Raw genomic sequence first — 12,643 nt, 5'->3', positions numbered from 1 at the left:
TAGTTTACTGACACAAAGACAGAAATGCAGAAGTCAATTTTGCTGCTACTTAATTTTGCTTCTCTGGCCATTCTCTCACTCCTCTTTGACAAAAGAATAACACAGGATAAGAAATCTAGATGATATTTAATGTAACTGCACACTTAAAATATCCACACAGCCAGCAAAAATACATATAAGGAAAGGTTATTGTGATGATGATGATGACTGGACCTACTAATAAGTTTTTGTGCAGTTTTTTTTAATTTTCATCTTTCTTTTATTTCTTTCCTGTGAGACATCAGAGGAAAGGTTTGCACTTTTGTTTCTTGAGCTTTAATTTTTCTTGTGATGTGATGGTGGAGCTGAAGTGTCGTAAGTGTGTAGAACTCGTCCATCTCTGTGTACGCTCTCTACACAGCCTGTAGTTTTAATAAATAGAGGGATTCACCAGCATTAGAAAATAGCAGGTGACCATAAAGCAGGCCCACCCAGAGATGTAGTTCTAAGGCTTTACAGGCTGTGTGTGTGTCTGCATTTAGGTATATTTATAATGTTTCGTGTTTACAAAATAATATCTCTGCGGTTACATCAGGGTAAACTATATATAAATATGTAAATACATAATAATTAACAGCATTGATATGCACGACAAGACTTTATACAGAACTACCTATGTTTTTAAAAAGTTTGTCTCTGATCAAACTGCAGTTTTACATAAGAAACCAAAAACCATAAATGCTTTAACATTTTACTGACTTTGAGCCAAAGTTTGTCACTATGCAAAACCCCTTAGCATAAGAGTTGAGTCGACTAATAAGACAGTATTTCAAAGTTCCTTACTGAACAGGTTTAAGTTTTGCAGCTTGAACTGAGTATAAAAACTGCCTTCTTTCTGCTGGTTGTGTTTGCAGTGTGGCACGGAAGTGTTGAGTTCCCTGGAGCTGTTTTGTTTAGGAGGACTCTTAAGTTAATTTTCTAGATGAGCTGTAGATTATGCTGTAGCTCTTAGATTTTTTTGAGAGAAAAGAAAGCAATATGATCTAAGAAGTGTTCATTTTTACTTTGCTGTTAGTAATTAACACATCCCACATAGGAATGTTCATTTATGTCCTGTTTTTCTATTAATTCCTGCCAGATTAAAAACACAAGAAAACACATGGATAATGGTTTATGCATTCTAGGTTGTTATGTTGCTTATTAGTAACTTCCCTAAAGCTTTAATTTACCCAATTTTATCCATTGGGGGGAAAAAAGTCAGCCTTGCATCAGGACAGCAAGAGAGAGTGGTTTGGAGCAAACTGTGTTTTGTATTTTTGCAACTTTGTGTTCCTCTATGAACAGATTTGAGTTGCTTATAAATGACACGCTTGAAAAAAAAATGCAACCTACCAAAGAACAGTCAGTGATTAACATTTGAATTTAAACACTTTTTTCCTCACATACTTCACAGCTCAGCTGTCAAATATCAAAGTGCTTTAAGTAATGCTCATATACTGAAACCAAATGCATAAACATAGATCTAGTGATTGTTCGATAATGTGCATTCATTTCAATTTGAAAAGGTTCATATTTTACACTTTTTGGATGGCGTAGACATGGTGTAGTGGATAAAGTCAACTTAATATTCTTAATAAAGCTAAGTTCTAAATTTCCAGAATAAACTGAATGTTGCTGATGTTGTGCCTGGAATCTGCTGGAGCCACTCTTCCAGTTTTAGGGTTAGAGCTCCTTCCATTCCCTTCCTATTGCAGTTGTTCCTTCAGTACTTCTCTGTTTTCATAAGCGCTTTCTTCCTGATGTTTCTATCTGCTGGAATTGCCATATTTATCACGATTGCAGTCTTCTGCTCCTTTTCAACCACCGCTATGCCTGGTTGGTTGGCCAACATCTGCTTGCCTGGAACTCAAAGTCCCACATGACCTTCGACCTGTTTTTCTCAGTCACCTTTGGCGCTGTTCTCCCATCAGGACTTGGGGACTTCTAGTCCATATGCAGCACAGATGCTCCTGGACGCCATCCAAGCAACTTGGTTGTGCCTCTCAGTGTAAATGGCCCCAGCTTGCATCTTACATCCTGCTAATATGTGGTGGATAGTCTCCTGGGCACCTTTGAACAAGCTGCAACTTGGGACCTGTTGGCGGTGGTAGGCTCCTTCCTCTCTGGATCTGGTGCTTAGGGCCTGTTCTTGTGTTGCCATGATCAGTGCCTCTGTGCTGTCCCTTAGGCCGGCCTTTTCTAGCCACTAGTAGGAAATCTTGATGCCATCTAGTTCCTCTATCTGTCGATGGTACATCCTATGCTTGGTCGTCCATCGCCCTCTGTCTTCAGCTGCCAGAGGCATTCTTGCAGCTGCTTATTTCTGGGGTCCATCCTCCCGATGTATTCGTGGATGCTCTATGTTTCATCCTGGACTGTGGATTTGACACTCACTAATGCTCCCCTTCCCTTTTCCGTTGCTCAGAGAGCCTTAGGGGCTTTGCCTCAGGAATTTGGAACAATAGGGTCTGACCTATTGTTCCAAAGATGCTAATGCCGCTACTAGACTAGACTGCTAGCTTATATATTATATATAGCTACCCTTGCTCCCAGGCATATTGATTAGCACAACCACCTATCTTTTGGATTTACAGATTCACAGATAAATAGTGCTTCAATTGGATCTGCTGGATCGTTTGTCTAGTATAAATTTTAAACAACATAGCAAATGTGGTTGTTTCCCCAAAATACAATATCCCTTGCAAGCATCTACCACGTTCATGGTATAAACCAGAGCCCTTTTCAGACATAAGGGGCGATCGTGGCTCAAGAGTTGGGCGTTCGCCTTGTAATCGGAAGGTTGCCGGTTCGAGCCCCGGCTTGGACAGTCTCAGTCGTTGTGTCCTTGGGCAAGACACTTCACCCGTTGCCTACTGGTGGTGGTCAGAGGGCCCGGTGGCGCCAGTGTCCGGCAGCCTCGCCTCTGTCAGTGCGCCCCAGGGTGGCTACAATGTAGCTTACCATCACCAGTGTGTGAATGGGTGGATGACTGGATATGTAAAGCTCTTTGGGGTCCTTAGGGACTAGAAAAGTGCTATATAAATACAGGCCATTTACAGGCCATTACATTAACTATTTCAGGTTTCATCAATCTGTAAAAGTGTTGACATCCTAAGGTATTTTTTAATGGCCTAATACCAATATCAATATCAAAACAGTGAAGGAGAATGCCACAGTACTTGCCAAATATTTGCTATTCGCTGGAGATGGGACATGCCTCAAGTGACATTGAATCTGTTCGTAGAGTGTTACCTCTGTTTTATTTGATTATGATGTTATTGCAGTCATTAAGTTTGTGATTAAGAATGTATTTTCTGTAAAACTAGATGGCATACCATTGATGGGGTCAATCTGAGGTTCATGTTTGGAACTTTTCAAAGTTCGGAGTTAAAGTTTTCCATCTTGTCATGAGTTCAACTCCTAAAGCGCATAAATGAACATAAGAAACAAGGTGATAAATGAGAATCAATATACGGTGAAAGGAACTTGTTCTACATACTTTGTAGTTAAGAACAAATCATTTTGTAATGCATAAAATAAGCCCCCCCATAAATGCTGTTTGTGGATAGAGTTTATGTCTCTGATCAAGTTTGGGTGACAATAAATTCAGCACACTGTAGATGCTGAACCACTTAATCTATTCTTAGAGAGGAAGTTGCAGGTTGTGATGTGTTGATTTAACCAAACCAAAGAAATATCCACCAAAGAGATAATACAGAAAATACATTATGTTAGAGTTTCTTTTAAAAAGATGACTTTTTGAAATAAGGTATTATCTTTTTTTATTGCTTAAATGTTTTTTTTTTAACTTTATTGTACCAAGTTGTTCTTAGTATCTTTGACATGTAGGTAAAGTTTTGCACAGTTAGACAGTTATGAAGACATTGAAATATTTAGAGAGAAGCAAAAATCAGAAGGGTTTCGTATAAAGAGGGATATATTAACATATTTAGTTTATTTGTGGAAATAACAAACACAATTAGACTTGGAATGGACGAGAAATGAAACTAAAGTGATATTTTTCTGTCCTGAAAATGGTTGAAGAGATGTTGGCTCTAGCTTTTACCAGTGGATGTACCTTGAATCAAAGACTTTCTGATGGGAAATGATGAAGATTATATGATGGACTTATCATCTACACAAGCAGGAGCACACACAGAATAACCCCTGCGACTACTCCCACTGTAAAATGATTGTCTTTGAAGAGAAGGGCCTTTTGTCTGAACCTTTTGTTGAAGAACATGTTGATGTAAATGTTGATTTACCTCAGATGTTTACAGAACTGTTACTCAATAAATATTTTGTACCATACCTATATTTGTTGCTTGTTTTGGAATATTTTGGGGTCCGGAGCAATGTTGCCAATTGATTTCAATGGAAAGTAGTTAAAACTTAGCCTAACCTGGTTCTGCTAGAGGTTTCTTCCTGGTAAAAAGTGCTTGGCCATTGGGGTTGTATGATTGTTGGGATTTTTTTCTAATATTTTAGGGTCTTTACTTTACAAAGCCGTGAGGTGACTGCTGTGAATTGGTGCTATATGAATAAAATTGAATTGAACTGAGAGTGCTAATTAGCATATTCATGGTTTTGTTGCATCAGTCTTTTATTCTGCCTCTCAGCCAATGTGGGGTTTTTATCAGTTTCTTCTTTACTTGTGCAGATGTACACTATGCACAGCCACTTCTAGTTATTTCCAAGCTCCAAGGGAACACTTAAAGATTCTTTAATTAAATTTTTGGTGATACATTGAATCTAACCCTCAGTGATTCTACATAGTCCCCCATTTTCAATTGGACAAACAACGATCATTTTAAGTGCAAGGAGTATTTTGTTTTGTTTTTTTTTACTTTTTTTAAATTAAAATCTTGTGCAGTCAATGATTCTCTGGAACCTTTGGACTGATCACCGTATGTTGTGCTTGATACCTTGAGATGCTCTTTCAGACCTTTTACTGCATCTGCCATCACTGTTTGTGAGCCTTTTTTGCATCCAGCTGGGTCTTTTTTAACTGAAAAACATGCTCTTCATATTTGCACTTTTCCTTCCCATCAGTTTTGCAGACTTTGTTTGAATCTGAACAGACAGTGTGCCATGTAAGCTTTAGAATACATCATCAAAAGTACTAGTGATGTCCATGCTATAACATAACTATAACACTGCCTCCACAGCCTGTTCTCACTCCCGAGGAGTAATATAATGACGATTTGTCAAGTCTCGCGTTCCTGAGGAACGCGAAAGGTGACCGTCCGCGTTCCTATGCTACAAGCCGGGTTATGGATGAAATACACGTTCCAGCCATGTATTCCAGCTCTAACCCTAACCTTATACCTAACCATAACCTCATCTCTAACCTTAACCAGCACTCTAATGACGTTAGATAGTGTTTTCCAAAGCGATTTAATCGAAACGAACGTACATGTGTAGATTCATTCCAAACGGTTCTCATGTTTCGTAATGTAGGGACGTGTTGGGTGGCCAGAAGCGTAATATGTTGATTATTTGTCACCTAGCGTAAAATGTTACGCTTTGGGAGTGAGAACGTGTTGGTGTCCATCAAGTTTGATAGATGACTTGGTTTGATAGATCAAACCATACGTGTAAGTAGAGCCAATAATTGGGATTGATAGACAAGTAGACTAACATTCTAAAGAATTGGAATACTGGGAACCAGTTCTCGATTCCCATCCCTACTTCTGTGGTATTTCAGGCCACAGAAGATGCCTTCACTTTGACAGATTTAAGTGATTTCTTAATTCAACAGGTGTAATAGTGATGAGTCCTGGGTGTGGCTAGTGGAACTGAAGTCAGCTTTAAAAAAATGTAGTTAATTCATGGGGGCAGTTACAATAAATTAAATCATCATTTAAAAACTGCATTTTGGATTTACTCGGGTTTTCTTTGACTAATAATAAAATGTATGTTATGACCCAAAACATGACAGTGTGACAATTATGCAAAATCCTAAGAAACCAGGAAGGGGGCAAATACTTTTCCACATCACTGTAAAATCAACTGTGGTGGTGTACAGATGCAAAATTACAAAAGTTGTGTTGTTATCCAAAAATGTGTAAACCTAATTGTGTTCTAGCAGCCTGTAGGCAAAATGTGAGATAGAAAAAAAGCAGTCTATTAGTTTGTATATGTATGATATTGTATGATATCGATTGCTGAGGCTGAGGAGCTTCATTTGGAGTCAAAGCTACTGTAAACTACAAAGAAGAGCTGTTGATATAGCAGATATCAAATAGTTACAACGTACTGAGCTTTTGTTATTAGCGTTCCATGCTATGCTAGCTCTCCCTCTATCAAACAAGGCATAGCTCCTGACATGTGGTGAAACAAACAACATACAACTTAATGGAAAGGATAGACCCACTGACACAAGTATAGCCAAGATAGTGTATTCCTAGTCTAAATCGAATTGAGTCATTTTCTTTTAATTACATCTATTATCACAAATCAAGTAACTCAGTTGAAGTGTAAAAATATGTAACAGGTATGAACTGTGCTCTCTGCCAAGTGGCAAAATAGTTCACTCGACCTGCAATCCCTCTAAATACAGGAAATGGAAAATATATATGTTTATTTGCATTTGTCTTTTGAAAGTCATAACTCACCATGACACCATGAATAAATAAATATTAGAAAAACAAAAACTCCTGCTTCAGCTCAGCAAGCTCCTTCAGTTAAATGCGCAGTGCTAGAAAGCGGAACAAAAACCGGTCTAAAAGAAGCTAACAGAAGCATTGACAATCAATAAATTCATAAACAGATGTTTATTATTTAATCACAGTAACAAGTACACTGGATCGCATGCGCGAATATGCACTTACATATTCGTGTGTGTGTGTGTGTGTGTGTGTGTGTGTGTGTCCCAGTGGCCTCACCCATTAAACTGTGCTGAGGCCAGCACTTCTTTTATGCTGGCTGAAAGTCCCAGGGATTTTGGCTGAACAAAAACCTCTCCGGGGAGAGAAAAGGCCTTGAATGCCTGCTAATGCTATTCCGACCTCTGGACTCTTGCAGGCTGGTGCGTACGTGTCTGCATGGTCCAGTATGGCTAGAGACAGTAATTTAAATATTTTGCAATAAAGAGAGAGAACTGGATTTATAACTCTGTTATATATATCTACATATACATATTGATAATAAAAGGATGATGGAAATGCAATACCTGACTTTGATGTTGACATATTAAAAATTAACTTTGTTTTCATTTTTTAATTTCAAAAATAATTGTAAAACCTACAACACGTTCAAGAAGCTAATAAAAGGTATGATCTAGTAAAAGTTTTATTTTTCATATGACATATTCAAAAGTTAAGGTGAAAAAGAGATTGTCTGAGGAAAATTATTTTAAAATCAACACAATGGATAAAAGCTCCATCACGTGCATTACTGTGCTGCCCTTGTGTATTTGTGCAATCAATAGGCTATTTAAGAGGGAGGGGTTAAGCCAAAAGTTCATTTTTTAATTCCTAGTTTTCACACTAAAGGAGCACTTAAGCTAACCGAAATGTTATCTGGGCCGACCGAAGAGCCCCTTGGAAGGCAGATGCACTTACAAAAGAGGCATTTAGAGCACTCAAGTGCCCCCTTGGATGTGACATCAGAGGATGTGTCTCATTTGGGCACAGAAGCAATGACTGAAAACAATCTGCATGAGCTGTTTGTTTGACCTGATGCCTTTTAGTCAAGTAATAGTCCTGAAAAGGATTTTTCAGATACCTGAATACTCCGTATTGATTGTATAAAGCTGACAGAAAAGAAATATATATAAGTTTTAAAGTACCAGTATCATTTCTGAAAGCTATAAGAAAAGAAAAAACTTTTGGTCAGCAAGAGGACCTGTAATATCAGTGCAACAACAAGAAGAAGTCACACTTTGTTCATTAAAGAAGCAAATCACTGGGACAGAGCCATGCATGGGAATATGCATGCCTTTGTACAGCAGGTCCTCTTGTGGCCAAACTCTGACATTACTTCATTTTAACTGAACTTGGTTGATTTCAGTTCCAAGCTTGCAGATTCAAAATATAGATGCTTTAATAATAAAGATTTCACCATGAAAAATGCTTTATTCACCAAGCAAGTCAAACTTCATTGCAAGACATGATCATTTTTCCAAAAACTGACTTGAATGACCCTGATTAAGGCCAACGAAACGCGTTGGTCACCTAATAAAGCTGTTCCCTATTACTTTAGCTTTCGCTGGAGTCTTTACGTCCAAAAACTGACTTGCCAGTAAATTATTATTAAGGTTTCTTCCTCATTTTTCTTTTTCTGATTAATCCTCACACCCTATCATTCCTGACGTGATGTTTCGAGGAACAGGAGCGATCCTGCTTGTAGCCAATATCATGGGACTTTCATAGAGGTAATACTGTGAACCCTTGAACACTTTAATGCCATCTGGACCACAGAGACCAGCATCAATGTCAGGCAAGGGCAAAGGTATTTCTCGGTTGATGACCCTGGGCGTGGCAGTGAGGTCAACGTCACGAATCATGTGTCCTTTTGGAGAAAGCAAATGTAAATACCAATTTTCTCCACAAAAACTAAGACATAAGCACTCAGTAACTTACCTTGGAGTATATGAACTGTGTGTTCATTGGGACAGAGGAAAGCGGCATCCACGGTTCCTTCAATGCCTAATTCCTCCCTGAGGGATTTAGGGTAGCCTTCAATCAGGACGTAGTGGGCATCAGTTTTATAGATGTAAACCTGATCATCCTGTAAGTGTTTTGTTAGAATAAGTGGATTTTAGTTTTAACTTCAACACAGAAATTGTGTGTGTGTGTGTGTGTGGGGGGGGGGGGTGGGGGTGGGGGGGGTTATATGGTGTCTACCTTAATCAGGTACATTTTGTTGGTGTAGGAGAAAACGGCATCCACCCCGTTTGTCACTTCTTTCCATCCCCTGGTTATTGGAAAGGCGTGAAGGCCGTTACGCCTGTTGTCCACACGCATGTAGTTAAGCCCTGAGAAATTGAACTTGTTCTTTATCATGGCAGAAAACTTAAAGACATTTTTTTACAGGATCACATTTGGATGAAGCACTCCTAAATCTGTATGCTACATATAAAGTGTGGATCAACATGCTATTAGCTCAGCTGTTTCCTTGTAAACTTTCCGGGTTAGCCTGACTCTCACTAAAGTTCAAAAATACACCTGGCAAGTTGTAAAGTTACAAAAAAGAAAAGTGACAATTTGTTTGTTTGATCTGTGCAACAACTAAACTGCAAAAGAATCCTACTTTAGCAGTTACATAAGGCTATATGTTACTTAACCAAATAGCTAAATGCTATTTTAAGTGTGTTATTAATAAGCACCTTCTTAGTTTAGCTTGGTAACATCATTATTTAGTTGACTGTTAATGTTATTTTATTTGGTATTTAAACTCTTACAGTTTGATGTTTGATGGCAATAAAATAACTGAAATATCATTTTTTTTGCTTTAAATTTTATCCTAAATTAACTCAAAATACAAGGACTGTCCGAAGTTCCCTCAGCTAAAAGCCCATCTAGAAATAATTAAATTATAATCTATTTATTCAGTTATGGGAGATCACACTAAGTGAGAGCTGACTGAGAATTTGAAACATATGTCACATTACCTGTAAATAAATAAATTCTGCCTCTGTCATCTGTAGTAATGGCATCTAGTTTGACTTCGCTGCATTTAGGAGCCTTGTGATCACCTCCGTGACCTGCGGGAAACACACAAGATTGTATGTATCTGACAAAAAAACCTCCAAAATGAATCTCTAAGATTCTCTTCTTAATGAACCCACCAAAGTTTTCGCACTTCATGAAGTAATTGCGGGCATCCTTTGGGTACGTGCCGCTAACTTCTCCTGATACTGGGTTGAACCTGGTGAAGTTGTGTCCATGGAAACAGTAGTAGTGTTCTGCCCAGCGGAAAGCAGAGGTGCAGAGAGGCAGGTGGGGCCATGTCTTGGTCTTCACTGTCTTTGTGACTATATCATAAACATACACATCTTGCCCTATGGAGGGAAATGACCACTTTGAGAAGGAGATCACAAGTCATCACAATGTTCTTTTTTATTTATTGTAGCCTCATTATATCACAGTACTCAACAAAATGCTGTCAAAGAATTCATTTCGACTTACTGAATAGTTTTGCAGCAGTAAATGCCAACATACCTTTGAAGAACAGAACAGAGTCGGTAATGCACTCTCCTTGAGGACACTCCACAGCAGCATCTAGATGTGTGGGGACTCCAGGAAAATCCTCCTGGATAGTTTTTGGATATCCGGTCTCCAGAGTGTGGTTGTAATAGCTGAACACGTGGTCATCCTGGAAATAGTACACAATAGTACACAGTAGTACACAATATCTGAGATCAGTAAAAGATGTCTTGACCCATATGATAGCTGAAAGCATATGAGGATCGTACCAGGAAGAGGAAGATGTGATCGTGGGCATCTTGTTTCGCTGGGTTGTGCATCCGAAAAGCAGCATCGACATGGCCGAGGTGGTGGTGTTCATCTAGCTCCTTGAAGAACATCGTTGAGGGTTTAGCTGGACCATAGAAACCATTCCACAGGTGGCCCTCTGAGGAGAAAACACCACAGACACAATATTTTAGAGGATGATTTAGTCCAACATTTTAAGAAAAAGAACATGTCCAATACCTTTGAAGAAGAAGGGGTTTTTTCCACTCTCATCAAGAGTGATAGCGTCAAACTCAATTCCTTCACACCGGTCTGGTAGAGCAGCATCTCCATCTTTATTCCCAAGATAAAAGTAACATACTTTTAACTGTTAATGTAACTTTAATATTCAAAATGCATGTCATTAGACACATACGAGTATTGCTCGGTATAGAATGCTGCTGTGATTGAGATCTAGCTGTTATGTAACTGACAAACAACGTACAGTTTATGTACATAAAATCCTACCTTCTGGTGCTGGCTCGTCTTGATGCCTGTAGATAATTTCAAAAAGTTGTTATACTAGATGAAAAAAAGTGAGTCACTTACAAAACAACGCAATAATATGATGACTAAGCAGTCTTAAATTTGTTCAATTGATCCATCTGGTGACCTTTGTAATCTAACAAACAGGGTTCCAAATGGATAAAGCTGACTTTTTCACTAAATCGCCAACTGATAAGAAGAAGAAAAAATCCAGAAATTATTCTATTATTATGTCTAAATAGTTACAGACTGATGTTTTGAGAAAGGTTATCAATTTTAATATGTTCCATTATTCCTGAATTTACAGAGTTGAGAGAATTTATGAGTTGTTTCACATTTTGCCTTTTTAACCTCAATAAAGAATCAACACACAGAGAATTCGTACTGCAAGTGTTCGCAAATTATTTTAAAAGACATGGCGCATCATGCTGCCTTTAAAGCCAGGATAGTAGGAAAAATCCTGCCAACACGAATTGTCTATTTTGACTAAAACTTCAAAATATAAATGGAGCTCATTAACACTCACGCAGGTGCTGCATTAGTGAGGGAAAGTGCCAGACCCAGAAGCAGAGTTCTGGTGATCAGCTCCATGTTTCTCTTGCTGAAGTCCTCAGATCTGGAGTCTCACTCTGGACTGGTGCTGTAGCTGTAGCTTCACAGGAGCTGAAGCTGCACTTTTATTCTGTGCTGTGCATGTGTGGGTGGACAGGTTGGGAAATCCTGTGTTCCTGTGTGTGTGTTTGTATAGCCAGAGTGATGGAAGTTTTGTTGTTGCAAAATATGGCTGTAGCATAATTATTTATCACTTTTCACTCAACTTTGCTAATTTTTATTCTTTCTGCATGAGAACGTGTGCAGACCAAAATATATTTCTACATCTGCCTTGAGATGAGAGTAAAGGAGGAGAAGATTTACTTTCATTATGGAGCAGATTAAAGTGTAATCATTGATCTGTCTGGTTACCACTTCTAACTACATTTGATAACTGCACGTTGGTCAAAAAAGACTCCATTTGTGTTACAGTGTTTGTAAGAGATTTCTGGAAATACTGCAATTTTGGACAGTTTCTCAGTTATAGAAATACCCAAAAGCTATTGAACCACCCTTGAAAGTGTAGGGTTAAAAAAAATCTCCAGAAACAACAAAATAGCTGGAAATTAGATTTGAATGAAAGTTTAATAAAATTAACTAAGAAACTGACAGTACAAACGTTATTCAGACCTTCCCAAGCCAACTAAAGAGTTTGATACAGGAGAGATTACAATGAGTTTATTATATTTTGTCATGATTATTATTCATCATCTAAATGTTTTCCAATATGGGAATATACACAAAAAGTCTAAATATCACGCAGGAACACTCAATTATCAAGAGTTACAGATGTACCCGTTGCACTGTGCTCACATTTTCCAAGCATGCCATATTGCTTGCATCTTCTGGAATTGGAAATTAAAGGAAAATATTGAAAATTTATTCTATCAAAGTAGTAATTTTCTACACCACTCTAACTTATGACACTAAATCTTTAAACCTCTTCAAGCATGATCATGTCAAATATAACTGGTAAGAGGTACAAGATTTTAGAAGAATCTCAAAAAATGTCAGATTATAACTCTTCTAAGAGTTTAACCTACCTCAAATTATTAGACCAATTATTGTTAGTATATACTACCGGTCAAGAG

General features: G+C 38.1%; 1 protein-coding gene across 1 annotated transcript; it reads right to left on the bottom strand.

The window, feature by feature from the left end:
* Nucleotides 1-8,076: 8,076 nt before the first annotated feature.
* hpxb (hemopexin b) lies at nt 8,077-11,694 on the bottom strand. Its single transcript, XM_026159741.2, has 10 exons — nt 11,488-11,694; nt 10,944-10,969; nt 10,677-10,769; nt 10,439-10,596; nt 10,185-10,338; nt 9,812-10,024; nt 9,635-9,727; nt 8,868-8,998; nt 8,604-8,751; nt 8,077-8,532 (listed from the first exon to the last, which is right to left on the bottom strand). The coding sequence occupies exons 1-10, from the start codon at nt 11,550-11,552 to the stop codon at nt 8,306-8,308; spliced, it is 1,308 nt and encodes a 435-aa protein (XP_026015526.1). The 5' UTR covers nt 11,553-11,694; the 3' UTR covers nt 8,077-8,305.
* Between the last annotated feature and the right edge of the window lie 949 nt (nt 11,695-12,643).

This window comes from Astatotilapia calliptera, chromosome 23 (assembly GCF_964374335.1).
Source record: "Astatotilapia calliptera chromosome 23, fAstCal68.1, whole genome shotgun sequence".
In the NCBI taxonomy this organism is placed as follows: Eukaryota; Metazoa; Chordata; class Actinopteri; order Cichliformes; family Cichlidae; genus Astatotilapia; species Astatotilapia calliptera.
This window is presented reverse-complemented; position numbering and strand designations above follow the sequence as displayed.